General features: G+C 40.7%; 1 protein-coding gene and 23 non-coding genes across 24 annotated transcripts; 23 read left to right on the top strand and 1 right to left on the bottom strand.

Annotated features, from left to right (window-relative positions):
* Window positions 1–295: 295 nt before the first annotated feature.
* On the bottom strand, window positions 296–4,853 carry LOC105938532 (MANSC domain-containing protein 4). The gene is made up of 3 exons (XM_012880300.3): window positions 4,566–4,853; window positions 4,351–4,485; window positions 296–1,499 (listed from the first exon to the last, which is right to left on the bottom strand). The coding sequence occupies exons 1-3, from the start codon at window positions 4,783–4,785 to the stop codon at window positions 664–666; spliced, it is 1,191 nt and encodes a 396-aa protein (XP_012735754.2). The 5' UTR covers window positions 4,786–4,853; the 3' UTR covers window positions 296–663.
* A 1,817-nt stretch (window positions 4,854–6,670) lies between these two features.
* Window positions 6,671–6,744, top strand: trnan-guu. Its single transcript has one exon. It is a non-coding gene; the product is annotated as a tRNA-Asn (tRNA).
* Window positions 6,745–7,595: 851 nt separating this feature from the next.
* On the top strand, window positions 7,596–7,669 carry trnan-guu. The gene has a single exon. It is a non-coding gene; the product is annotated as a tRNA-Asn (tRNA).
* Window positions 7,670–8,521: 852 nt separating this feature from the next.
* trnan-guu lies at window positions 8,522–8,595 on the top strand. The gene has a single exon. It is a non-coding gene; the product is annotated as a tRNA-Asn (tRNA).
* An 851-nt stretch (window positions 8,596–9,446) lies between these two features.
* Window positions 9,447–9,520, top strand: trnan-guu. Its single transcript has one exon. It is a non-coding gene; the product is annotated as a tRNA-Asn (tRNA).
* Window positions 9,521–10,371: 851 nt separating this feature from the next.
* Window positions 10,372–10,445, top strand: trnan-guu. Its single transcript has one exon. It is a non-coding gene; the product is annotated as a tRNA-Asn (tRNA).
* An 851-nt stretch (window positions 10,446–11,296) lies between these two features.
* trnan-guu lies at window positions 11,297–11,370 on the top strand. Its single transcript has one exon. It is a non-coding gene; the product is annotated as a tRNA-Asn (tRNA).
* An 851-nt stretch (window positions 11,371–12,221) lies between these two features.
* Window positions 12,222–12,295, top strand: trnan-guu. Its single transcript has one exon. It is a non-coding gene; the product is annotated as a tRNA-Asn (tRNA).
* An 851-nt stretch (window positions 12,296–13,146) lies between these two features.
* trnan-guu lies at window positions 13,147–13,220 on the top strand. Its single transcript has one exon. It is a non-coding gene; the product is annotated as a tRNA-Asn (tRNA).
* Window positions 13,221–14,070: 850 nt separating this feature from the next.
* trnan-guu lies at window positions 14,071–14,144 on the top strand. The gene has a single exon. It is a non-coding gene; the product is annotated as a tRNA-Asn (tRNA).
* Window positions 14,145–14,994: 850 nt separating this feature from the next.
* On the top strand, window positions 14,995–15,068 carry trnan-guu. The gene has a single exon. It is a non-coding gene; the product is annotated as a tRNA-Asn (tRNA).
* Window positions 15,069–15,919: 851 nt separating this feature from the next.
* trnan-guu lies at window positions 15,920–15,993 on the top strand. The gene has a single exon. It is a non-coding gene; the product is annotated as a tRNA-Asn (tRNA).
* An 851-nt stretch (window positions 15,994–16,844) lies between these two features.
* Window positions 16,845–16,918, top strand: trnan-guu. Its single transcript has one exon. It is a non-coding gene; the product is annotated as a tRNA-Asn (tRNA).
* An 851-nt stretch (window positions 16,919–17,769) lies between these two features.
* Window positions 17,770–17,843, top strand: trnan-guu. The gene has a single exon. It is a non-coding gene; the product is annotated as a tRNA-Asn (tRNA).
* An 851-nt stretch (window positions 17,844–18,694) lies between these two features.
* Window positions 18,695–18,768, top strand: trnan-guu. Its single transcript has one exon. It is a non-coding gene; the product is annotated as a tRNA-Asn (tRNA).
* Window positions 18,769–19,611: 843 nt separating this feature from the next.
* On the top strand, window positions 19,612–19,685 carry trnan-guu. The gene has a single exon. It is a non-coding gene; the product is annotated as a tRNA-Asn (tRNA).
* Window positions 19,686–20,535: 850 nt separating this feature from the next.
* On the top strand, window positions 20,536–20,609 carry trnan-guu. Its single transcript has one exon. It is a non-coding gene; the product is annotated as a tRNA-Asn (tRNA).
* Window positions 20,610–21,460: 851 nt separating this feature from the next.
* On the top strand, window positions 21,461–21,534 carry trnan-guu. The gene has a single exon. It is a non-coding gene; the product is annotated as a tRNA-Asn (tRNA).
* An 843-nt stretch (window positions 21,535–22,377) lies between these two features.
* Window positions 22,378–22,451, top strand: trnan-guu. Its single transcript has one exon. It is a non-coding gene; the product is annotated as a tRNA-Asn (tRNA).
* Window positions 22,452–23,302: 851 nt separating this feature from the next.
* On the top strand, window positions 23,303–23,376 carry trnan-guu. Its single transcript has one exon. It is a non-coding gene; the product is annotated as a tRNA-Asn (tRNA).
* An 851-nt stretch (window positions 23,377–24,227) lies between these two features.
* trnan-guu lies at window positions 24,228–24,301 on the top strand. The gene has a single exon. It is a non-coding gene; the product is annotated as a tRNA-Asn (tRNA).
* An 850-nt stretch (window positions 24,302–25,151) lies between these two features.
* Window positions 25,152–25,225, top strand: trnan-guu. Its single transcript has one exon. It is a non-coding gene; the product is annotated as a tRNA-Asn (tRNA).
* Window positions 25,226–26,076: 851 nt separating this feature from the next.
* trnan-guu lies at window positions 26,077–26,150 on the top strand. Its single transcript has one exon. It is a non-coding gene; the product is annotated as a tRNA-Asn (tRNA).
* An 843-nt stretch (window positions 26,151–26,993) lies between these two features.
* Window positions 26,994–27,067, top strand: trnan-guu. Its single transcript has one exon. It is a non-coding gene; the product is annotated as a tRNA-Asn (tRNA).
* The last annotated feature ends 583 nt before the right edge of the window (window positions 27,068–27,650 follow it).

Consider the following 27,650-nt stretch of genomic DNA (forward strand, 5'->3'; position numbering starts at 1 on the left):
GAAACACTGAGAAGTATTCAGACTAGCCTGTTTGGCACAAACAACTATGCTCCGGTCAAAGACACTTAAATTGTTCCTTAATTTAAATTGTTATGCTCGGTTTGAATTTCAGCAAGTCATCCTCAGTAAGCATGCATGCCTGAACGTATCTGGTTGCTGCCATGCATGTATGTATTAAATCAATATGAAGTGTCAGACAACAGCAAAAGGGGGGAAAAAAAACCCTGCTACCCAGATTAGTATTGGCTTTATAACACTGAATATTTTGTCTGTTTGCCGTTTGTCTATTTATAAAGTAAGGCAGGTATAACAAGCAGATTTTAGCTGGTTAATAAGAAGTGCTGCAGATTTGGTTTCTAAACCAAATATTTCCAAAAAGGCAAATCTGTCTTTCTTGTAGAGCACAGTGACCCCTTTTCAGCTAGCTGACCAGCATTGCACAGCAACATGTGGGGGCTGGGTGGTAATATATTATTTTATAGTCAATGCAGCTAAAGAAAACTCGTCTCTTCTGCTCCTCCTGCATGTCATTAGATCGTAGGAACCGTAGCTGTGGAGAAACTTTTAGAGGTTTTTAAACTAACTTTTAACCAGTAACAGGCTAATGCCTACTCCTACGTGACTGGGGTTAAGCATCCCCCTCATTTCTGGCAGTTCGGTCTTTCAGCAGTTCTCCTTAACCAGCACATATTTAATCAGACGCATGGAGCCTCGTTTTCCTCTCCACGAGGTGCGATAACGGCCTATCCTCTTCCTCTGGGCCCTCCAGCTCACCACCAGCAGAACGGAGCAACAGCAGCTCAGCAGGAGGGTGACACAGATGGCCACAGCAACCAGTAAGGTGTGGGCGGCCACGTGCCACCCAGGTGGCACGTGGCCGCCTGGGTCATCTACAGCGTCCCCCTCGCCAACTTCCTGACCTTCATCACCGCCGCCTGCAGTGTGGTTTCGCCCAGCGGTGCCATCCAGGGTGGTGTTGCTCTCTGTGTCCCTCGTTGGAGTTGTTGAAGAGCTGCTGGGCAGCTTGTGGACGGCGGTGGTTGAACGATGGACAGGAACGGGTGTGAAGGGTTTCGCAGTTGTCAATGACCCTGGAGGTGTCTCCGGGTCGACGGAGGTTGCGCTGGTGACCAAATTCGACGTGGTGATGCTAGGCTCGGCAGATGTTCCAGCAGTCGTCCGGATTGTTGTACGCGCATGCTTTTCCGAGGATGGGGAGGTTTGTTCGGTGCAACAAACTGTGGTTTTGGTTGGAGAGGCGGTTGTGGGCTGAGGGACGCTCCGCTGTGCTGTGGTGGTGTCTGCTTCCGTCGTGGGATGCCGAGGTTTCACGGAGGGTGCAGAGGTGGGAGGTCGCACAGGATGAGGAGGCGGATGGATGAACTGTCGCTTGTCTGAGGGCAGAGGATCTGAGGCGTTCACTCTGCTGTAGTGGTGGGGCAGCACACGGACGTTGGAGGTGAAGTGTTTTCCAAACACTAAGAGATCAGGATCCACACCTGGACCAGGAAGAAAAATAATTAATGTTTTATACCCTATAACACATTTTCTCTCTTTTTTTTTTTTTAGGTGATTTTACCTCTACAGTTTAATAAAACCATGTGCTGGGTGTGTTTTAAAATATACCCCAAGTAATCTACCTGGAGCCTTCTGATAGAAGTCATACCCCTTGAAGTTCTTCACTTTTTGTTCTGTTACAATTCAATGTAATTTAATGGTGTTGTGTGCGATAGACCTGAAATCGGGGAAAAAAGAATGGCAAAATGGCAAACCTACCTGTGATGGCTGTTCTCCTTAACTGATAGACTAAGCATTAATCAGAGATACAACCAATAGGTAACTCTGAAGGAGCTGCACAGAGATCTGCAGCTCAGGTGGGGGTACGGCAAACATATGGAAGAAGGAGCTCTGGTCAGACCTTTTGGTCTACAAGAAAAACCTGTGTGATGGAAAACCAACACTTTGCATCACCCTCAACACATCATCTACATTGAAACACAGCAGAAACATAGTACAGCACCAGTATCATGATGTGAGCTTTACTCTGACAAAAAAAAATGGAAAGGTATAGTACCTTGTAAAAGTATTCACCTCCCTGGCTTTTAAAGTTATTGTGCTATATTCAAAGCTGTAATTTAAATTATTTCAAATATTTTATATTGTAGGTCTGCACAAAATATTCTAATCTGGTAAGTGAAATGAGAAAACAAATCAAAAAAATGTTTTTTGTTATTTCACACGTGCATATGTGTCACTCCTCTTTGCTATAAAGCCCCTAAAATGTTCTGGTGCAACCAGGTAAATTCAAAAGTCCCATAGTTAGTGAGATGAAATCCACCTGTGTGCAATCTAAGTGCCACATGATCTGTCAGTATAAACGCACCTTTTCTAAAATGCCCCAGAGGCTGCAGCAGTACTAAGCCAGATGCATTGCACCATGAAGACAACGGGTTCTCCAAAAACGTCAGGGACAAAGTTACAGAGAAGTACAAGTCAGGGTGAGGATTTAAAGAAATAACTAAATCTCTAATGTTTTACTAGAGCACCATCAAATCCATCACCTTCAAATAGAAAGCACATGGTACCGCAAAAAAAAAAAAAAAATGACGTGAGGGACAGAAGGGCATCTAATATAGAGGCAGCACGGAGACCAAAGGTAACCCCTGAGGAGATGCAGAGCTCCAAAGCACAGGCTGGACGATCTGTCCATAGAAAAAAAGCCATTACTTGGTGTTTAAAATAAAGAAGGGCACATTTTGAGTTTGCCTACATGGACGACTCACAAAATGTAGTGAGACAGGTGCCCTTGTAAAACCCGACTGAAACTGTACTTTTCGGCCAACAAGAAAACATGTCTGGCGCAGACCCAACACATCCCATCACCCCAAGAACACCACACAGTGAAACACTGTGGTGGTGACATCATACTGTGGGGATGCTTTTCAGCAGCAGGGACTGGGAAACTGGTCCGGGCCGAGGGAAAGGTGGATGGTGCAAAATACAGGGATAATCTTCAGGAAACCTGTGTCAGTCAGCCTGTGATTTGAAACTGGGGTTTCAAATCACTGAGATTTTAAAGACCGCTGTTCACAAGCAAAAACCATCCAAGGAGCTAGGGAGGTTTAGCCTTCAGGAATGGGCATAAATCCCAGTGGCAAGACGTGATGAGCACATAGACTGATGCAAAGCAACTTGCAGCTGGATTTGCCGCACAAAGTGCCTCAACAAAGTAGTGATTTAAGGAAGGGTGTACAGTTATGCACTCTGAAGTTTTGTGTTATGCTGTCCTCTTGGTTGTTTGCCTTGTAGTAAAAATAAAATGAATACATCTTCAAGTGGTGGGCAGGTTTTTTTTTTTAGATAAAATGGTGCAAACTCTTAAAAATCCATTTTAATTCCAGGTTGTGAGGCAACAAAACATGAACAAGGCCAATGGGGTAGAATACATTGGGCACAACTGCTCTCCAACTAATCAGACTCAGACTGGGCTATTAGATGAATATGCAACATTTTGTTTGTCTGTCACATAAAATGCGAGGAAATATTCATGTTAGTTGAAACGTGAAAAATGTGAAAAAAGTATATATATATATATATATATATATATATATATATATATATATATATATATATATATATATGTGTGTGTGTGTGTGTATATGTGTGTATATATATTCTTTCCATTATCTGCTGCTACAGGAAAAGAGCTTCAAAACGTACTAACAAGGAGTTCTCAATAGCAACTTTTTCAAATACTTTAATTATTATGTTGCTTGAAACGTGCATGTATGTGTGAAATGTTTAGTGTTTAATGTCTTTCTATGTTTATATCAGAGCATTGTTTAGTGTTTTTTAATGATATTCATATTGTTCTAAAATTCACAACTGTATTGTGTGATGTGTTGTTTGATTTGTCCCCTGCTTCCCTCTCCACCAGCTCCTTATTGTAAATAAGAATTTCTTCTTAACAATTTAGCTGGTTAAATAAAAAAGAATGCTGTTGATTGTTCAGTCTATGGGTGCACGGAGTTTGAACTCAATGAATACACAATTTTATGATTTTTAAACATGGACTCGTGAAAATCATGTCTCGTTTTTCTGCCACTTCACTACCATGTACTATACTTTGTGTTGGTCTGTCACAGGACACCCATATAAAATAAACTGAAGGGTTTGGTGGAAACATGAGAAAATGGGAAAAAGTTCCAAAAAGGGTGTGAATATTATCACCAGGCACTAGTTTTCAGAAAGTTAAGATCTTGGCGGACTGACACTAGAAATCCAGCGTCTATCGGCTTAAAGTTGGAACGTTTCGGTTAGAAAAAGCTTCCTCTGGGTGCTTTGGCTTACCCTTTGTAATGTTGTAGAGGACAACGTTCTCCCTGTGACTCAGGATGCAGCTCTCCAGCGTTGGACAGTGGAGGTGGACGCAGTTCACGCTCTCTTGTGTGACATCAAAGTGAAATATGGCCAGATTACAGGAAACTTTGGGAAGAGAGGAAACTGATCAGCAGAGGTGAACGTATGTAAAGTTACCTGCCAGCAAGCACAAAGGGAGAACTTACAGTTTCTGGCGAGGCAGCAGCTGCGGCTGCATTTCAGCGCCGTCTCCTCTGGGTAGGACCTGAGGAGCTGCGCTCCTCTTCTCAGGGACTCCTCGATATCGATAAAGATCCCCGGGAAGCGTCGGATCCAGCAGTTCTTGTAGTAGGAGGTTGGTGAGCACATCGATTCAGTGTGGCACACCAGACTCAAAACGGTCAGAAGACCCCGTGTGGCATTCATCGCGCATAGCGTCAGTCAGACCATGTTTAAGTGCCAGCCCGGGCCGAGCGCGCACATATCCAGGAGGCTGTGGGCTGAGAGGCGTGACGCACAGCTCTGCGTTTACAGGTGGCAGTCCGTCTCCCTAAGAGGAGGAGGAGACCCAGCCTTGGCTGATCTGTGCTACGTTCATGATAAATAAATAAATATATATATATTACATCTCAAGATCAGTAGCTAAGATTACCGGTTTAATTGGTAAATACTAATAAATAAAAGTCAGATAGATAACTTTGAACTGTTACATTGCAAGTTTAATGTAGTTTCTTGTTCAGCCACTAGATGGCAACAGAACACATGAATTGTACTTACTGGTGTTCAGTATCCACACCAGATGTCGCTGTGGAGCTCTGTGCTGCAATAACCAGTGGGACATGATCGTTCTTTATAGAGTAATTTTGTAGAAAAAAATAAATAAATACCGATTCCCTTACCAATAAAATTTTGTTAGACACATTTGTGTCTAAATATCTAAGTCTGCCAGATAACTGACAAGCTCAGTAGGCTAAATCCTCTTGAAGCGCCTTAATATTGAGGCCGACCCACCGACGTTTGTTCAAATAGACATCTAAAATCGCAGTGCGCATGCCCAACACGCTCTCAGCAGACAGCCATGGCTCGGCGAAAGCTCGGATCGACCACTCAAAATACTTGAATTGCACACTTATGTTTACGTTCAGCTGGATGGTGTGCGACCAATAAGGTAAGGTAAGGCAAATTTATTTGTATAACAAATTTCAGTGCAAGTCAATGCAAAGTGCTTTACATGATTAAGACATTGGAAAATATAAACTGGAAAAAAAACCAAAACAAGTAAAAACAGTTGGAATAAAATGTGGAAAATTTAAACAAAATAGTTTGACTACAGGCATGCCTTGATGACATCCAAACCTGGAAGACTTTAAATTTCCTGCTTTTAAATTCTGACAACGACAGAAGTTGTAATCTTTGGACCAGTCCTCAAAATAAACTTCTTAATCATTTAAGTTCTATTGAGTAGTGCTTTAAAACGCAGATTGAGTTAAAGCGACAATCCTCTACAAAACCATGTTTGAGCAATACTTGCCAAATTGTTACATAAAATCGGCTTGCCACGTATCCTGTATTTGACCTCTTTCAAAGATCCAAATAAACAATATTCATAACAGCTGTCAATGAGGAATTATACCTAAACTTCTAAAATTCAAGGCAGTTATAAGAATCACCGGTGATGAAAACCACGGTTTTCCAGATTTAAGCACAACCCATTGGCGATATTTTGAATTTTTCTCTTAGTTGATGGCTAAGAAGTGGTCCAGGATTTCCTTAAGTTTGAAAACTCAAAGTTTCCACAGCATTCTAACATTTTTCTGCTGTTTGCATAGCTTTGAACTTCATTTCTGCTGAAAGTTTAGGGCTGTGTGAGCAAGGTTGGCAATACTTTCCAAGGGATGTGTTCAGGAGAGTCACCACTGTGTAGTAAGTGACCAATATTGTCACACACAAAGGAGGATGTTTGGTATGGATGTTTCTCTTCTGCTTTATAATGTAACTTTCAATGAGCCTTTTTATTCATATCGCTAAATCTAGTGTGTAATTGTGGCGTATACTGTCTGCGTTTTTGCACTTGTCACGTCCGAATTTAGCCGTTGTGGAACAATGAAGTTTTTTTTTTTTTTTTTTTTATGTTTGGTCAAAGAAGTTTGACTTGGACGAGTAGTATTTGACACTGACAAATTCTCCATCACACAAAACCTTTAGATTTGACTAGTTCAAGGTCTATGGAATTCCGTTTGTGCCGTCAGGAAAAGATATTAAGGGTTCAGTACATGAGTGTGACGGCCTCCCATACCACTGTGCCAGCCAAGTCTCTGTGGCGCAATTGGTTAGCGCGTTCGGCTGTTAACCGAAAGGATGGTGGTTCGAGCCCACCCAGGGACGTTTGTTTGCTTTAAAACGCAGATTGAGTTAAAGCAACAATCCTCTACACAACCATGTTTGAGCAATACTTGCCAAATTGTTACATAAAATCGGCTTGCCACGTATCCTGTATTTGACCTCTTTCAAAGATCCAAATAAACAATATTCATAACAGCTGTCAATGAGGAATTATACCTAAACTTCTAAAATTCAAGGCAGTTATAAGACTCACCGGTGATGAAAACCACGGTTTTCCAGATTTAAGCACAACCCATTGGCGATATTTTGAATTTTTCTCTTAGTTGATGGCTAAGAAGTGGTCCAGGATTTCCTTAAGTTTGAAAACTCAAAGTTTCCACAGCATTCTAACATTTTTCTGCTGTTTGCATAGCTTTGAACTTCATTTCTGCTGAAAGTTTAGGGCTGTGTGAGCAAGGTTGGCAATACTTTCCAAGGGATGTGTTCAGGAGAGTCACCACTGTGTAGTAAGTGACCAATATTGTCACACACAAAGGAGGATGTTTGGTATGGATGTTTCTCTTCTGCTTTATAATGTAACTTTCAATGAGCCTTTTTATTCATATCGCTAAATCTAGTGTGTAATTGTGGCGTATCCTGTCTGCGTTTTTGCACTTGTCACGTCCGAATTTGGCCGTTGTGGAACAATGAAGTTATTTTTGTTTCTTTTCTATGTTTGGTCAAAGAAGTTTGACTTGGACGAGTAGTATTTGACACTGACAAATTCTCCATCACACAAAACCTTTAGATTTGACTAGTTCAAGGTCTATGGAATTCCGTTTGTGCCGTCAGGAAAAGATATTAAGGGTTCAGTACATGACTGCGACGGCCTCCCATACCACTGTGCCGGCCAAGTCTCTGTGGCGCAATTGGTTAGCGCGTTCGGCTGTTAACCGAAAGGATGGTGGTTCGAGCCCACCCAGGGACGTTTGTTTGCTTTAAAACGCAGATTGAGTTAAAGCAACAATCCTCTACACAACCATGTTTGAGCAATACTTGCCAAATTGTTAGATAAAATCGGCTTGCCACGTATCCTGTATTTGACCTCTTTCAAAGATCCAAATAAACAATATTCATAACAGCTGTCAATGAGGAATTATACCTAAACTTCTAAAATTCAAGGCAGTTATAAGACTGCACCGGTGATGAAAACCACGGTTTTCCAGATTTAAGCACAACCCATTGGCGATATTTTGAATTTTTCTCTTAGTTGATGGCTAAGAAGTGGTCCAGGATTTCCTTAAGTTTGAAAACTCAAAGTTTCCACAGCATTCTAACATTTTTCTGCTGTTTGCATAGCTTTGAACTTCATTTCTGCTGAAAGTTTAGGGCTGTGTGAGCAAGGTTGGCAATACTTTCCAAGGGATGTGTTCAGGAGAGTCACCACTGTGTAGTAAGTGACCAATATTGTCACACACAAAGGAGGATGTTTGGTATGGATGTTTCTCTTCTGCTTTATAATGTAACTTTCAATGAGCCTTTTTATTCATATCGCTAAATCTAGTGTGTAATTGTGGCGTATCCTGTCTGCGTTTTTGCACTTGTCACGTCCGAATTTGGCCGTTGTGGAACAATGAAGTTATTTTTGTTTCTTTTCTATGTTTGGTCAAAGAAGTTTGACTTGGACGAGTAGTATTTGACACTGACAAATTCTCCATCACACAAAACCTTTAGATTTGACTAGTTCAAGGTCTATGGAATTCCGTTTGTGCCGTCAGGAAAAGATATTAAGGGTTCAGTACATGAGTGCGACGGCCTCCCATACCACTGTGCCGGCCAAGTCTCTGTGGCGCAATTGGTTAGCGCGTTCGGCTGTTAACCGAAAGGATGGTGGTTCGAGCCCACCCAGGGACGTTTGTTTGCTTTAAAACGCAGATTGAGTTAAAGCAACAATCCTCTACACAACCATGTTTGAGCAATACTTGCCAAATTGTTAGATAAAATCGGCTTGCCACGTATCCTGTATTTGACCTCTTTCAAAGATCCAAATAAACAATATTCATAACAGCTGTCAATGAGGAATTATACCTAAACTTCTAAAATTCAAGGCAGTTATAAGACTCACCGGTGATGAAAACCACGGTTTTCCAGATTTAAGCACAACCCATTGGCGATATTTTGAATTTTTCTCTTAGTTGATGGCTAAGAAGTGGTCCAGGATTTCCTTAAGTTTGAAAACTCAAAGTTTCCACAGCATTCTAACATTTTTCTGCTGTTTGCATAGCTTTGAACTTCATTTCTGCTGAAAGTTTAGGGCTGTGTGAGCAAGGTTGGCAATACTTTCCAAGGGATGTGTTCAGGAGAGTCACCACTGTGTAGTAAGTGACCAATATTGTCACACACAAAGGAGGATGTTTGGTATGGATGTTTCTCTTCTGCTTTATAATGTAACTTTCAATGAGCCTTTTTATTCATATCGCTAAATCTAGTGTGTAATTGTGGCGTATCCTGTCTGCGTTTTTGCACTTGTCACGTCCGAATTTGGCCGTTGTGGAACAATGAAGTTATTTTTGTTTCTTTTCTATGTTTGGTCAAAGAAGTTTGACTTGGACGAGTAGTATTTGACACTGACAAATTCTCCATCACACAAAACCTTTAGATTTGACTAGTTCAAGGTCTATGGAATTCCGTTTGTGCCGTCAGGAAAAGATATTAAGGGTTCAGTACATGAGTGCGACGGCCTCCCATACCACTGTGCCGGCCAAGTCTCTGTGGCGCAATTGGTTAGCGCGTTCGGCTGTTAACCGAAAGGATGGTGGTTCGAGCCCACCCAGGGACGTTTGTTTGCTTTAAAACGCAGATTGAGTTAAAGCAACAATCCTCTACACAACCATGTTTGAGCAATACTTGCCAAATTGTTAGATAAAATCGGCTTGCCACGTATCCTGTATTTGACCTCTTTCAAAGATCCAAATAAACAATATTCATAACAGCTGTCAATGAGGAATTATACCTAAACTTCTAAAATTCAAGGCAGTTATAAGACTCACCGGTGATGAAAACCACGGTTTTCCAGATTTAAGCACAACCCATTGGCGATATTTTGAATTTTTCTCTTAGTTGATGGCTAAGAAGTGGTCCAGGATTTCCTTAAGTTTGAAAACTCAAAGTTTCCACAGCATTCTAACATTTTTCTGCTGTTTGCATAGCTTTGAACTTCATTTCTGCTGAAAGTTTAGGGCTGTGTGAGCAAGGTTGGCAATACTTTCCAAGGGATGTGTTCAGGAGAGTCACCACTGTGTAGTAAGTGACCAATATTGTCACACACAAAGGAGGATGTTTGGTATGGATGTTTCTCTTCTGCTTTATAATGTAACTTTCAATGAGCCTTTTTATTCATATCGCTAAATCTAGTGTGTAATTGTGGCGTATCCTGTCTGCGTTTTTGCACTTGTCACGTCCGAATTTGGCCGTTGTGGAACAATGAAGTTATTTTTGTTTCTTTTCTATGTTTGGTCAAAGAAGTTTGACTTGGACGAGTAGTATTTGACACTGACAAATTCTCCATCACACAAAACCTTTAGATTTGACTAGTTCAAGGTCTATGGAATTCCGTTTGTGCCGTCAGGAAAAGATATTAAGGGTTCAGTACATGAGTGCGACGGCCTCCCATACCACTGTGCCGGCCAAGTCTCTGTGGCGCAATTGGTTAGCGCGTTCGGCTGTTAACCGAAAGGATGGTGGTTCGAGCCCACCCAGGGACGTTTGTTTGCTTTAAAACGCAGATTGAGTTAAAGCAACAATCCTCTACACAACCATGTTTGAGCAATACTTGCCAAATTGTTAGATAAAATCGGCTTGCCACGTATCCTGTATTTGACCTCTTTCAAAGATCCAAATAAACAATATTCATAACAGCTGTCAATGAGGAATTATACCTAAACTTCTAAAATTCAAGGCAGTTATAAGACTCACCGGTGATGAAAACCACGGTTTTCCAGATTTAAGCACAACCCATTGGCGATATTTTGAATTTTTCTCTTAGTTGATGGCTAAGAAGTGGTCCAGGATTTCCTTAAGTTTGAAAACTCAAAGTTTCCACAGCATTCTAACATTTTTCTGCTGTTTGCATAGCTTTGAACTTCATTTCTGCTGAAAGTTTAGGGCTGTGTGAGCAAGGTTGGCAATACTTTCCAAGGGATGTGTTCAGGAGAGTCACCACTGTGTAGTAAGTGACCAATATTGTCACACACAAAGGAGGATGTTTGGTATGGATGTTTCTCTTCTGCTTTATAATGTAACTTTCAATGAGCCTTTTTATTCATATCGCTAAATCTAGTGTGTAATTGTGGCGTATCCTGTCTGCGTTTTTGCACTTGTCACGTCCGAATTTGGCCGTTGTGGAACAATGAAGTTATTTTTGTTTCTTTTCTATGTTTGGTCAAAGAAGTTTGACTTGGACGAGTAGTATTTGACACTGACAAATTCTCCATCACACAAAACCTTTAGATTTGACTAGTTCAAGGTCTATGGAATTCCGTTTGTGCCGTCAGGAAAAGATATTAAGGGTTCAGTACATGAGTGCGACGGCCTCCCATACCACTGTGCCGGCCAAGTCTCTGTGGCGCAATTGGTTAGCGCGTTCGGCTGTTAACCGAAAGGATGGTGGTTCGAGCCCACCCAGGGACGTTTGTTTGCTTTAAAACGCAGATTGAGTTAAAGCAACAATCCTCTACACAACCATGTTTGAGCAATACTTGCCAAATTGTTAGATAAAATCGGCTTGCCACGTATCCTGTATTTGACCTCTTTCAAAGATCCAAATAAACAATATTCATAACAGCTGTCAATGAGGAATTATACCTAAACTTCTAAAATTCAAGGCAGTTATAAGACTCACCGGTGATGAAAACCACGGTTTTCCAGATTTAAGCACAACCCATTGGCGATATTTTGAATTTTTCTCTTAGTTGATGGCTAAGAAGTGGTCCAGGATTTCCTTAAGTTTGAAAACTCAAAGTTTCCACAGCATTCTAACATTTTTCTGCTGTTTGCATAGCTTTGAACTTCATTTCTGCTGAAAGTTTAGGGCTGTGTGAGCAAGGTTGGCAATACTTTCCAAGGGATGTGTTCAGGAGAGTCACCACTGTGTAGTAAGTGACCAATATTGTCACACACAAAGGAGGATGTTTGGTATGGATGTTTCTCTTCTGCTTTATAATGTAACTTTCAATGAGCCTTTTTATTCATATCGCTAAATCTAGTGTGTAATTGTGGCGTATCCTGTCTGCGTTTTTGCACTTGTCACGTCCGAATTTGGCCGTTGTGGAACAATGAAGTTATTTTTGTTTCTTTTCTATGTTTGGTCAAAGAAGTTTGACTTGGACGAGTAGTATTTGACACTGACAAATTCTCCATCACACAAAACCTTTAGATTTGACTAGTTCAAGGTCTATGGAATTCCGTTTGTGCCGTCAGGAAAAGATATTAAGGGTTCAGTACATGAGTGCGACGGCCTCCCATACCACTGTGCCGGCCAAGTCTCTGTGGCGCAATTGGTTAGCGCGTTCGGCTGTTAACCGAAAGGATGGTGGTTCGAGCCCACCCAGGGACGTTTGTTTGCTTTAAAACGCAGATTGAGTTAAAGCAACAATCCTCTACACAACCATGTTTGAGCAATACTTGCCAAATTGTTAGATAAAATCGGCTTGCCACGTATCCTGTATTTGACCTCTTTCAAAGATCCAAATAAACAATATTCATAACAGCTGTCAATGAGGAATTATACCTAAACTTCTAAAATTCAAGGCAGTTATAAGACTCACCGGTGATGAAAACCACGGTTTTCCAGATTTAAGCACAACCCATTGGCGATATTTTGAATTTTTCTCTTAGTTGATGGCTAAGAAGTGGTCCAGGATTTCCTTAAGTTTGAAAACTCAAAGTTTCCACAGCATTCTAACATTTTTCTGCTGTTTGCATAGCTTTGAACTTCATTTCTGCTGAAAGTTTAGGGCTGTGTGAGCAAGGTTGGCAATACTTTCCAAGGGATGTGTTCAGGAGAGTCACCACTGTGTAGTAAGTGACCAATATTGTCACACACAAAGGAGGATGTTTGGTATGGATGTTTCTCTTCTGCTTTATAATGTAACTTTCAATGAGCCTTTTTATTCATATCGCTAAATCTAGTGTGTAATTGTGGCGTATCCTGTCTGCGTTTTTGCACTTGTCACGTCCGAATTTGGCCGTTGTGGAACAATGAAGTTATTTTTGTTTCTTTTCTATGTTTGGTCAAAGAAGTTTGACTTGGACGAGTAGTATTTGACACTGACAAATTCTCCATCACACAAAACCTTTAGATTTGACTAGTTCAAGGTCTATGGAATTCCGTTTGTGCCGTCAGGAAAAGATATTAAGGGTTCAGTACATGAGTGCGACGGCCTCCCATACCACTGTGCCGGCCAAGTCTCTGTGGCGCAATTGGTTAGCGCGTTCGGCTGTTAACCGAAAGGATGGTGGTTCGAGCCCACCCAGGGACGTTTGTTTGCTTTAAAACGCAGATTGAGTTAAAGCAACAATCCTCTACACAACCATGTTTGAGCAATACTTGCCAAATTGTTAGATAAAATCGGCTTGCCACGTATCCTGTATTTGACCTCTTTCAAAGATCCAAATAAACAATATTCATAACAGCTGTCAATGAGGAATTATACCTAAACTTCTAAATTCAAGGCAGTTATAAGACTCACCGGTGATGAAAACCACGGTTTTCCAGATTTAAGCACAACCCATTGGCGATATTTTGAATTTTTCTCTTAGTTGATGGCTAAGAAGTGGTCCAGGATTTCCTTAAGTTTGAAAACTCAAAGTTTCCACAGCATTCTAACATTTTTCTGCTGTTTGCATAGCTTTGAACTTCATTTCTGCTGAAAGTTTAGGGCTGTGTGAGCAAGGTTGGCAATACTTTCCAAGGGATGTGTTCAGGAGAGTCACCACTGTGTAGTAAGTGACCAATATTGTCACACACAAAGGAGGATGTTTGGTATGGATGTTTCTCTTCTGCTTTATAATGTAACTTTCAATGAGCCTTTTTATTCATATCGCTAAATCTAGTGTGTAATTGTGGCGTATCCTGTCTGCGTTTTTGCACTTGTCACGTCCGAATTTGGCCGTTGTGGAACAATGAAGTTATTTTTGTTTCTTTTCTATGTTTGGTCAAAGAAGTTTGACTTGGACGAGTAGTATTTGACACTGACAAATTCTCCATCACACAAAACCTTTAGATTTGACTAGTTCAAGGTCTATGGAATTCCGTTTGTGCCGTCAGGAAAAGATATTAAGGGTTCAGTACATGAGTGCGACGGCCTCCCATACCACTGTGCCGGCCAAGTCTCTGTGGCGCAATTGGTTAGCGCGTTCGGCTGTTAACCGAAAGGATGGTGGTTCGAGCCCACCCAGGGACGTTTGTTTGCTTTAAAACGCAGATTGAGTTAAAGCAACAATCCTCTACACAACCATGTTTGAGCAATACTTGCCAAATTGTTAGATAAAATCGGCTTGCCACGTATCCTGTATTTGACCTCTTTCAAAGATCCAAATAAACAATATTCATAACAGCTGTCAATGAGGAATTATACCTAAACTTCTAAATTCAAGGCAGTTATAAGACTCACCGGTGATGAAAACCACGGTTTTCCAGATTTAAGCACAACCCATTGGCGATATTTTGAATTTTTCTCTTAGTTGATGGCTAAGAAGTGGTCCAGGATTTCCTTAAGTTTGAAAACTCAAAGTTTCCACAGCATTCTAACATTTTTCTGCTGTTTGCATAGCTTTGAACTTCATTTCTGCTGAAAGTTTAGGGCTGTGTGAGCAAGGTTGGCAATACTTTCCAAGGGATGTGTTCAGGAGAGTCACCACTGTGTAGTAAGTGACCAATATTGTCACACACAAAGGAGGATGTTTGGTATGGATGTTTCTCTTCTGCTTTATAATGTAACTTTCAATGAGCCTTTTTATTCATATCGCTAAATCTAGTGTGTAATTGTGGCGTATCCTGTCTGCGTTTTTGCACTTGTCACGTCCGAATTTGGCCGTTGTGGAACAATGAAGTTATTTTTGTTTCTTTTCTATGTTTGGTCAAAGAAGTTTGACTTGGACGAGTAGTATTTGACACTGACAAATTCTCCATCACACAAAACCTTTAGATTTGACTAGTTCAAGGTCTATGGAATTCCGTTTGTGCCGTCAGGAAAAGATATTAAGGGTTCAGTACATGAGTGCGACGGCCTCCCATACCACTGTGCCGGCCAAGTCTCTGTGGCGCAATTGGTTAGCGCGTTCGGCTGTTAACCGAAAGGATGGTGGTTCGAGCCCACCCAGGGACGTTTGTTTGCTTTAAAACGCAGATTGAGTTAAAGCAACAATCCTCTACACAACCATGTTTGAGCAATACTTGCCAAATTGTTAGATAAAATCGGCTTGCCACGTATCCTGTATTTGACCTCTTTCAAAGATCCAAATAAACAATATTCATAACAGCTGTCAATGAGGAATTATACCTAAACTTCTAAAATTCAAGGCAGTTATAAGACTCACCGGTGATGAAAACCACGGTTTTCCAGATTTAAGCACAACCCATTGGCGATATTTTGAATTTTTCTCTTAGTTGATGGCTAAGAAGTGGTCCAGGATTTCCTTAAGTTTGAAAACTCAAAGTTTCCACAGCATTCTAACATTTTTCTGCTGTTTGCATAGCTTTGAACTTCATTTCTGCTGAAAGTTTAGGGCTGTGTGAGCAAGGTTGGCAATACTTTCCAAGGGATGTGTTCAGGAGAGTCACCACTGTGTAGTAAGTGACCAATATTGTCACACACAAAGGAGGATGTTTGGTATGGATGTTTCTCTTCTGCTTTATAATGTAACTTTCAATGAGCCTTTTTATTCATATCGCTAAATCTAGTGTGTAATTGTGGCGTATCCTGTCTGCGTTTTTGCACTTGTCACGTCCGAATTTGGCCGTTGTGGAACAATGAAGTTATTTTTGTTTCTTTTCTATGTTTGGTCAAAGAAGTTTGACTTGGACGAGTAGTATTTGACACTGACAAATTCTCCATCACACAAAACCTTTAGATTTGACTAGTTCAAGGTCTATGGAATTCCGTTTGTGCCGTCAGGAAAAGATATTAAGGGTTCAGTACATGAGTGCGACGGCCTCCCATACCACTGTGCCGGCCAAGTCTCTGTGGCGCAATTGGTTAGCGCGTTCGGCTGTTAACCGAAAGGATGGTGGTTCGAGCCCACCCAGGGACGTTTGTTTGCTTTAAAACGCAGATTGAGTTAAAGCAACAATCCTCTACACAACCATGTTTGAGCAATACTTGCCAAATTGTTAGATAAAATCGGCTTGCCACGTATCCTGTATTTGACCTCTTTCAAAGATCCAAATAAACAATATTCATAACAGCTGTCAATGAGGAATTATACCTAAACTTCTAAAATTCAAGGCAGTTATAAGACTCACCGGTGATGAAAACCACGGTTTTCCAGATTTAAGCACAACCCATTGGCGATATTTTGAATTTTTCTCTTAGTTGATGGCTAAGAAGTGGTCCAGGATTTCCTTAAGTTTGAAAACTCAAAGTTTCCACAGCATTCTAACATTTTTCTGCTGTTTGCATAGCTTTGAACTTCATTTCTGCTGAAAGTTTAGGGCTGTGTGAGCAAGGTTGGCAATACTTTCCAAGGGATGTGTTCAGGAGAGTCACCACTGTGTAGTAAGTGACCAATATTGTCACACACAAAGGAGGATGTTTGGTATGGATGTTTCTCTTCTGCTTTATAATGTAACTTTCAATGAGCCTTTTTATTCATATCGCTAAATCTAGTGTGTAATTGTGGCGTATCCTGTCTGCGTTTTTGCACTTGTCACGTCCGAATTTGGCCGTTGTGGAACAATGAAGTTATTTTTGTTTCTTTTCTATGTTTGGTCAAAGAAGTTTGACTTGGACGAGTAGTATTTGACACTGACAAATTCTCCATCACACAAAACCTTTAGATTTGACTAGTTCAAGGTCTATGGAATTCCGTTTGTGCCGTCAGGAAAAGATATTAAGGGTTCAGTACATGAGTGCGACGGCCTCCCATACCACTGTGCCGGCCAAGTCTCTGTGGCGCAATTGGTTAGCGCGTTCGGCTGTTAACCGAAAGGATGGTGGTTCGAGCCCACCCAGGGACGTTTGTTTGCTTTAAAACGCAGATTGAGTTAAAGCAACAATCCTCTACACAACCATGTTTGAGCAATACTTGCCAAATTGTTAGATAAAATCGGCTTGCCACGTATCCTGTATTTGACCTCTTTCAAAGATCCAAATAAACAATATTCATAACAGCTGTCAATGAGGAATTATACCTAAACTTCTAAAATTCAAGGCAGTTATAAGACTCACCGGTGATGAAAACCACGGTTTTCCAGATTTAAGCACAACCCATTGGCGATATTTTGAATTTTTCTCTTAGTTGATGGCTAAGAAGTGGTCCAGGATTTCCTTAAGTTTGAAAACTCAAAGTTTCCACAGCATTCTAACATTTTTCTGCTGTTTGCATAGCTTTGAACTTCATTTCTGCTGAAAGTTTAGGGCTGTGTGAGCAAGGTTGGCAATACTTTCCAAGGGATGTGTTCAGGAGAGTCACCACTGTGTAGTAAGTGACCAATATTGTCACACACAAAGGAGGATGTTTGGTATGGATGTTTCTCTTCTGCTTTATAATGTAACTTTCAATGAGCCTTTTTATTCATATCGCTAAATCTAGTGTGTAATTGTGGCGTATCCTGTCTGCGTTTTTGCACTTGTCACGTCCGAATTTGGCCGTTGTGGAACAATGAAGTTATTTTTGTTTCTTTTCTATGTTTGGTCAAAGAAGTTTGACTTGGACGAGTAGTATTTGACACTGACAAATTCTCCATCACACAAAACCTTTAGATTTGACTAGTTCAAGGTCTATGGAATTCCGTTTGTGCCGTCAGGAAAAGATATTAAGGGTTCAGTACATGAGTGCGACGGCCTCCCATACCACTGTGCCGGCCAAGTCTCTGTGGCGCAATTGGTTAGCGCGTTCGGCTGTTAACCGAAAGGATGGTGGTTCGAGCCCACCCAGGGACGTTTGTTTGCTTTAAAACGCAGATTGAGTTAAAGCAACAATCCTCTACACAACCATGTTTGAGCAATACTTGCCAAATTGTTAGATAAAATCGGCTTGCCACGTATCCTGTATTTGACCTCTTTCAAAGATCCAAATAAACAATATTCATAACAGCTGTCAATGAGGAATTATACCTAAACTTCTAAAATTCAAGGCAGTTATAAGACTCACCGGTGATGAAAACCACGGTTTTCCAGATTTAAGCACAACCCATTGGCGATATTTTGAATTTTTCTCTTAGTTGATGGCTAAGAAGTGGTCCAGGATTTCCTTAAGTTTGAAAACTCAAAGTTTCCACAGCATTCTAACATTTTTCTGCTGTTTGCATAGCTTTGAACTTCATTTCTGCTGAAAGTTTAGGGCTGTGTGAGCAAGGTTGGCAATACTTTCCAAGGGATGTGTTCAGGAGAGTCACCACTGTGTAGTAAGTGACCAATATTGTCACACACAAAGGAGGATGTTTGGTATGGATGTTTCTCTTCTGCTTTATAATGTAACTTTCAATGAGCCTTTTTATTCATATCGCTAAATCTAGTGTGTAATTGTGGCGTATCCTGTCTGCGTTTTTGCACTTGTCACGTCCGAATTTGGCCGTTGTGGAACAATGAAGTTATTTTTGTTTCTTTTCTATGTTTGGTCAAAGAAGTTTGACTTGGACGAGTAGTATTTGACACTGACAAATTCTCCATCACACAAAACCTTTAGATTTGACTAGTTCAAGGTCTATGGAATTCCGTTTGTGCCGTCAGGAAAAGATATTAAGGGTTCAGTACATGAGTGCGACGGCCTCCCATACCACTGTGCCGGCCAAGTCTCTGTGGCGCAATTGGTTAGCGCGTTCGGCTGTTAACCGAAAGGATGGTGGTTCGAGCCCACCCAGGGACGTTTGTTTGCTTTAAAACGCAGATTGAGTTAAAGCAACAATCCTCTACACAACCATGTTTGAGCAATACTTGCCAAATTGTTAGATAAAATCGGCTTGCCACGTATCCTGTATTTGACCTCTTTCAAAGATCCAAATAAACAATATTCATAACAGCTGTCAATGAGGAATTATACCTAAAATTCAAGGCAGTTATAAGACTCACCGGTGATGAAAACCACGGTTTTCCAGATTTAAGCACAACCCATTGGCGATATTTTGAATTTTTCTCTTAGTTGATGGCTAAGAAGTGGTCCAGGATTTCCTTAAGTTTGAAAACTCAAAGTTTCCACAGCATTCTAACATTTTTCTGCTGTTTGCATAGCTTTGAACTTCATTTCTGCTGAAAGTTTAGGGCTGTGTGAGCAAGGTTGGCAATACTTTCCAAGGGATGTGTTCAGGAGAGTCACCACTGTGTAGTAAGTGACCAATATTGTCACACACAAAGGAGGATGTTTGGTATGGATGTTTCTCTTCTGCTTTATAATGTAACTTTCAATGAGCCTTTTTATTCATATCGCTAAATCTAGTGTGTAATTGTGGCGTATCCTGTCTGCGTTTTTGCACTTGTCACGTCCGAATTTGGCCGTTGTGGAACAATGAAGTTATTTTTGTTTCTTTTCTATGTTTGGTCAAAGAAGTTTGACTTGGACGAGTAGTATTTGACACTGACAAATTCTCCATCACACAAAACCTTTAGATTTGACTAGTTCAAGGTCTATGGAATTCCGTTTGTGCCGTCAGGAAAAGATATTAAGGGTTCAGTACATGAGTGCGACGGCCTCCCATACCACTGTGCCGGCCAAGTCTCTGTGGCGCAATTGGTTAGCGCGTTCGGCTGTTAACCGAAAGGATGGTGGTTCGAGCCCACCCAGGGACGTTTGTTTGCTTTAAAACGCAGATTGAGTTAAAGCAACAATCCTCTACACAACCATGTTTGAGCAATACTTGCCAAATTGTTAGATAAAATCGGCTTGCCACGTATCCTGTATTTGACCTCTTTCAAAGATCCAAATAAACAATATTCATAACAGCTGTCAATGAGGAATTATACCTAAACTTCTAAATTCAAGGCAGTTATAAGACTCACCGGTGATGAAAACCACGGTTTTCCAGATTTAAGCACAACCCATTGGCGATATTTTGAATTTTTCTCTTAGTTGATGGCTAAGAAGTGGTCCAGGATTTCCTTAAGTTTGAAAACTCAAAGTTTCCACAGCATTCTAACATTTTTCTGCTGTTTGCATAGCTTTGAACTTCATTTCTGCTGAAAGTTTAGGGCTGTGTGAGCAAGGTTGGCAATACTTTCCAAGGGATGTGTTCAGGAGAGTCACCACTGTGTAGTAAGTGACCAATATTGTCACACACAAAGGAGGATGTTTGGTATGGATGTTTCTCTTCTGCTTTATAATGTAACTTTCAATGAGCCTTTTTATTCATATCGCTAAATCTAGTGTGTAATTGTGGCGTATCCTGTCTGCGTTTTTGCACTTGTCACGTCCGAATTTGGCCGTTGTGGAACAATGAAGTTATTTTTGTTTCTTTTCTATGTTTGGTCAAAGAAGTTTGACTTGGACGAGTAGTATTTGACACTGACAAATTCTCCATCACACAAAACCTTTAGATTTGACTAGTTCAAGGTCTATGGAATTCCGTTTGTGCCGTCAGGAAAAGATATTAAGGGTTCAGTACATGAGTGCGACGGCCTCCCATACCACTGTGCCGGCCAAGTCTCTGTGGCGCAATTGGTTAGCGCGTTCGGCTGTTAACCGAAAGGATGGTGGTTCGAGCCCACCCAGGGACGTTTGTTTGCTTTAAAACGCAGATTGAGTTAAAGCAACAATCCTCTACACAACCATGTTTGAGCAATACTTGCCAAATTGTTAGATAAAATCGGCTTGCCACGTATCCTGTATTTGACCTCTTTCAAAGATCCAAATAAACAATATTCATAACAGCTGTCAATGAGGAATTATACCTAAACTTCTAAAATTCAAGGCAGTTATAAGACTCACCGGTGATGAAAACCACGGTTTTCCAGATTTAAGCACAACCCATTGGCGATATTTTGAATTTTTCTCTTAGTTGATGGCTAAGAAGTGGTCCAGGATTTCCTTAAGTTTGAAAACTCAAAGTTTCCACAGCATTCTAACATTTTTCTGCTGTTTGCATAGCTTTGAACTTCATTTCTGCTGAAAGTTTAGGGCTGTGTGAGCAAGGTTGGCAATACTTTCCAAGGGATGTGTTCAGGAGAGTCACCACTGTGTAGTAAGTGACCAATATTGTCACACACAAAGGAGGATGTTTGGTATGGATGTTTCTCTTCTGCTTTATAATGTAACTTTCAATGAGCCTTTTTATTCATATCGCTAAATCTAGTGTGTAATTGTGGCGTATCCTGTCTGCGTTTTTGCACTTGTCACGTCCGAATTTGGCCGTTGTGGAACAATGAAGTTATTTTTGTTTCTTTTCTATGTTTGGTCAAAGAAGTTTGACTTGGACGAGTAGTATTTGACACTGACAAATTCTCCATCACACAAAACCTTTAGATTTGACTAGTTCAAGGTCTATGGAATTCCGTTTGTGCCGTCAGGAAAAGATATTAAGGGTTCAGTACATGAGTGCGACGGCCTCCCATACCACTGTGCCGGCCAAGTCTCTGTGGCGCAATTGGTTAGCGCGTTCGGCTGTTAACCGAAAGGATGGTGGTTCGAGCCCACCCAGGGACGTTTGTTTGCTTTAAAACGCAGATTGAGTTAAAGCAACAATCCTCTACACAACCATGTTTGAGCAATACTTGCCAAATTGTTAGATAAAATCGGCTTGCCACGTATCCTGTATTTGACCTCTTTCAAAGATCCAAATAAACAATATTCATAACAGCTGTCAATGAGGAATTATACCTAAAATTCAAGGCAGTTATAAGACTCACCGGTGATGAAAACCACGGTTTTCCAGATTTAAGCACAACCCATTGGCGATATTTTGAATTTTTCTCTTAGTTGATGGCTAAGAAGTGGTCCAGGATTTCCTTAAGTTTGAAAACTCAAAGTTTCCACAGCATTCTAACATTTTTCTGCTGTTTGCATAGCTTTGAACTTCATTTCTGCTGAAAGTTTAGGGCTGTGTGAGCAAGGTTGGCAATACTTTCCAAGGGATGTGTTCAGGAGAGTCACCACTGTGTAGTAAGTGACCAATATTGTCACACACAAAGGAGGATGTTTGGTATGGATGTTTCTCTTCTGCTTTATAATGTAACTTTCAATGAGCCTTTTTATTCATATCGCTAAATCTAGTGTGTAATTGTGGCGTATCCTGTCTGCGTTTTTGCACTTGTCACGTCCGAATTTGGCCGTTGTGGAACAATGAAGTTATTTTTGTTTCTTTTCTATGTTTGGTCAAAGAAGTTTGACTTGGACGAGTAGTATTTGACACTGACAAATTCTCCATCACACAAAACCTTTAGATTTGACTAGTTCAAGGTCTATGGAATTCCGTTTGTGCCGTCAGGAAAAGATATTAAGGGTTCAGTACATGAGTGCGACGGCCTCCCATACCACTGTGCCGGCCAAGTCTCTGTGGCGCAATTGGTTAGCGCGTTCGGCTGTTAACCGAAAGGATGGTGGTTCGAGCCCACCCAGGGACGTTTGTTTGCTTTAAAACGCAGATTGAGTTAAAGCAACAATCCTCTACACAACCATGTTTGAGCAATACTTGCCAAATTGTTAGATAAAATCGGCTTGCCACGTATCCTGTATTTGACCTCTTTCAAAGATCCAAATAAACAATATTCATAACAGCTGTCAATGAGGAATTATACCTAAACTTCTAAAATTCAAGGCAGTTATAAGACTCACCGGTGATGAAAACCACGGTTTTCCAGATTTAAGCACAACCCATTGGCGATATTTTGAATTTTTCTCTTAGTTGATGGCTAAGAAGTGGTCCAGGATTTCCTTAAGTTTGAAAACTCAAAGTTTCCACAGCATTCTAACATTTTTCTGCTGTTTGCATAGCTTTGAACTTCATTTCTGCTGAAAGTTTAGGGCTGTGTGAGCAAGGTTGGCAATACTTTCCAAGGGATGTGTTCAGGAGAGTCACCACTGTGTAGTAAGTGACCAATATTGTCACACACAAAGGAGGATGTTTGGTATGGATGTTTCTCTTCTGCTTTATAATGTAACTTTCAATGAGCCTTTTTATTCATATCGCTAAATCTAGTGTGTAATTGTGGCGTATCCTGTCTGCGTTTTTGCACTTGTCACGTCCGAATTTGGCCGTTGTGGAACAATGAAGTTATTTTTGTTTCTTTTCTATGTTTGGTCAAAGAAGTTTGACTTGGACGAGTAGTATTTGACACTGACAAATTCTCCATCACACAAAACCTTTAGATTTGACTAGTTCAAGGTCTATGGAATTCCGTTTGTGCCGTCAGGAAAAGATATTAAGGGTTCAGTACATGAGTGCGACGGCCTCCCATACCACTGTGCCGGCCAAGTCTCTGTGGCGCAATTGGTTAGCGCGTTCGGCTGTTAACCGAAAGGATGGTGGTTCGAGCCCACCCAGGGACGTTTGTTTGCTTTAAAACGCAGATTGAGTTAAAGCAACAATCCTCTACACAACCATGTTTGAGCAATACTTGCCAAATTGTTAGATAAAATCGGCTTGCCACGTATCCTGTATTTGACCTCTTTCAAAGATCCAAATAAACAATATTCATAACAGCTGTCAATGAGGAATTATACCTAAACTTCTAAAATTCAAGGCAGTTATAAGACTCACCGGTGATGAAAACCACGGTTTTCCAGATTTAAGCACAACCCATTGGCGATATTTTGAATTTTTCTCTTAGTTGATGGCTAAGAAGTGGTCCAGGATTTCCTTAAGTTTGAAAACTCAAAGTTTCCACAGCATTCTAACATTTTTCTGCTGTTTGCATAGCTTTGAACTTCATTTCTGCTGAAAGTTTAGGGCTGTGTGAGCAAGGTTGGCAATACTTTCCAAGGGATGTGTTCAGGAGAGTCACCACTGTGTAGTAAGTGACCAATATTGTCACACACAAAGGAGGATGTTTGGTATGGATGTTTCTCTTCTGCTTTATAATGTAACTTTCAATGAGCCTTTTTATTCATATCGCTAAATCTAGTGTGTAATTGTGGCGTATCCTGTCTGCGTTTTTGCACTTGTCACGTCCGAATTTGGCCGTTGTGGAACAATGAAGTTATTTTTGTTTCTTTTCTATGTTTGGTCAAAGAAGTTTGACTTGGACGAGTAGTATTTGACACTGACAAATTCTCCATCACACAAAACCTTTAGATTTGACTAGTTCAAGGTCTATGGAATTCCGTTTGTGCCGTCAGGAAAAGATATTAAGGGTTCAGTACATGAGTGCGACGGCCTCCCATACCACTGTGCCGGCCAAGTCTCTGTGGCGCAATTGGTTAGCGCGTTCGGCTGTTAACCGAAAGGATGGTGGTTCGAGCCCACCCAGGGACGTTTGTTTGCTTTAAAACGCAGATTGAGTTAAAGCAACAATCCTCTACACAACCATGTTTGAGCAATACTTGCCAAATTGTTAGATAAAATCGGCTTGCCACGTATCCTGTATTTGACCTCTTTCAAAGATCCAAATAAACAATATTCATAACAGCTGTCAATGAGGAATTATACCTAACTTCTAAAATTCAAGGCAGTTATAAGACTCACCGGTGATGAAAACCACGGTTTTCCAGATTTAAGCACAACCCATTGGCGATATTTTGAATTTTTCTCTTAGTTGATGGCTAAGAAGTGGTCCAGGATTTCCTTAAGTTTGAAAACTCAAAGTTTCCACAGCATTCTAACATTTTTCTGCTGTTTGCATAGCTTTGAACTTCATTTCTGCTGAAAGTTTAGGGCTGTGTGAGCAAGGTTGGCAATACTTTCCAAGGGATGTGTTCAGGAGAGTCACCACTGTGTAGTAAGTGACCAATATTGTCACACACAAAGGAGGATGTTTGGTATGGATGTTTCTCTTCTGCTTTATAATGTAACTTTCAATGAGCCTTTTTATTCATATCGCTAAATCTAGTGTGTAATTGTGGCGTATCCTGTCTGCGTTTTTGCACTTGTCACGTCCGAATTTGGCCGTTGTGGAACAATGAAGTTATTTTTGTTTCTTTTCTATGTTTGGTCAAAGAAGTTTGACTTGGACGAGTAGTATTTGACACTGACAAATTCTCCATCACACAAAACCTTTAGATTTGACTAGTTCAAGGTCTATGGAATTCCGTTTGTGCCGTCAGGAAAAGATATTAAGGGTTCAGTACATGAGTGCGACGGCCTCCCATACCACTGTGCCGGCCAAGTCTCTGTGGCGCAATTGGTTAGCGCGTTCGGCTGTTAACCGAAAGGATGGTGGTTCGAGCCCACCCAGGGACGTTTGTTTGCTTTAAAACGCAGATTGAGTTAAAGCAACAATCCTCTACACAACCATGTTTGAGCAATACTTGCCAAATTGTTAGATAAAATCGGCTTGCCACGTATCCTGTATTTGACCTCTTTCAAAGATCCAAATAAACAATATTCATAACAGCTGTCAATGAGGAATTATACCTAAACTTCTAAAATTCAAGGCAGTTATAAGACTCACCGGTGATGAAAACCACGGTTTTCCAGATTTAAGCACAACCCATTGGCGATATTTTGAATTTTTCTCTTAGTTGATGGCTAAGAAGTGGTCCAGGATTTCCTTAAGTTTGAAAACTCAAAGTTTCCACAGCATTCTAACATTTTTCTGCTGTTTGCATAGCTTTGAACTTCATTTCTGCTGAAAGTTTAGGGCTGTGTGAGCAAGGTTGGCAATACTTTCCAAGGGATGTGTTCAGGAGAGTCACCACTGTGTAGTAAGTGACCAATATTGTCACACACAAAGGAGGATGTTTGGTATGGATGTTTCTCTTCTGCTTTATAATGTAACTTTCAATGAGCCTTTTTATTCATATCGCTAAATCTAGTGTGTAATTGTGGCGTATCCTGTCTGCGTTTTTGCACTTGTCACGTCCGAATTTGGCCGTTGTGGAACAATGAAGTTATTTTTGTTTCTTTTCTATGTTTGGTCAAAGAAGTTTGACTTGGACGAGTAGTATTTGACACTGACAAATTCTCCATCACACAAAACCTTTAGATTTGACTAGTTCAAGGTCTATGGAATTCCGTTTGTGCCGTCAGGAAAAGATATTAAGGGTTCAGTACATGAGTGCGACGGCCTCCCATACCACTGTGCCGGCCAAGTCTCTGTGGCGCAATTGGTTAGCGCGTTCGGCTGTTAACCGAAAGGATGGTGGTTCGAGCCCACCCAGGGACGTTTGTTTGCTTTAAAACGCAGATTGAGTTAAAGCAACAATCCTCTACACAACCATGTTTGAGCAATACTTGCCAAATTGTTAGATAAAATCGGCTTGCCACGTATCCTGTATTTGACCTCTTTCAAAGATCCAAATAAACAATATTCATAACAGCTGTCAATGAGGAATTATACCTAAAATTCAAGGCAGTTATAAGACTCACCGGTGATGAAAACCACGGTTTTCCAGATTTAAGCACAACCCATTGGCGATATTTTGAATTTTTCTCTTAGTTGATGGCTAAGAAGTGGTCCAGGATTTCCTTAAGTTTGAAAACTCAAAGTTTCCACAGCATTCTAACATTTTTCTGCTGTTTGCATAGCTTTGAACTTCATTTCTGCTGAAAGTTTAGGGCTGTGTGAGCAAGGTTGGCAATACTTTCCAAGGGATGTGTTCAGGAGAGTCACCACTGTGTAGTAAGTGACCAATATTGTCACACACAAAGGAGGATGTTTGGTATGGATGTTTCTCTTCTGCTTTATAATGTAACTTTCAATGAGCCTTTTTATTCATATCGCTAAATCTAGTGTGTAATTGTGGCGTATCCTGTCTGCGTTTTTGCACTTGTCACGTCCGAATTTGGCCGTTGTGGAACAATGAAGTTATTTTTGTTTCTTTTCTATGTTTGGTCAAAGAAGTTTGACTTGGACGAGTAGTATTTGACACTGACAAATTCTCCATCACACAAAACCTTTAGATTTGACTAGTTCAAGGTCTATGGAATTCCGTTTGTGCCGTCAGGAAAAGATATTAAGGGTTCAGTACATGAGTGCGACGGCCTCCCATACCACTGTGCCGGCCAAGTCTCTGTGGCGCAATTGGTTAGCGCGTTCGGCTGTTAACCGAAAGGATGGTGGTTCGAGCCCACCCAGGGACGTTTGTTTGCTTTAAAACGCAGATTGAGTTAAAGCAACAATCCTCTACACAACCATGTTTGAGCAATACTTGCCAAATTGTTAGATAAAATCGGCTTGCCACGTATCCTGTATTTGACCTCTTTCAAAGATCCAAATAAACAATATTCATAACAGCTGTCAATGAGGAATTATACCTAAAATTCAAGGCAGTTATAAGACTCACCGGTGATGAAAACCACGGTTTTCCAGATTTAAGCACAACCCATTGGCGATATTTTGAATTTTTCTCTTAGTTGATGGCTAAGAAGTGGTCCAGGATTTCCTTAAGTTTGAAAACTCAAAGTTTCCACAGCATTCTAACATTTTTCTGCTGTTTGCATAGCTTTGAACTTCATTTCTGCTGAAAGTTTAGGGCTGTGTGAGCAAGGTTGGCAATACTTTCCAAGGGATGTGTTCAGGAGAGTCACCACTGTGTAGTAAGTGACCAATATTGTCACACACAAAGGAGGATGTTTGGTATGGATGTTTCTCTTCTGCTTTATAATGTAACTTTCAATGAGCCTTTTTATTCATATCGCTAAATCTAGTGTGTAATTGTGGCGT

Source organism: Fundulus heteroclitus, unplaced genomic scaffold (assembly GCF_011125445.2).
Source record: "Fundulus heteroclitus isolate FHET01 unplaced genomic scaffold, MU-UCD_Fhet_4.1 scaffold_52, whole genome shotgun sequence".
NCBI lineage: Eukaryota > Metazoa > Chordata > Actinopteri > Cyprinodontiformes > Fundulidae > Fundulus > Fundulus heteroclitus.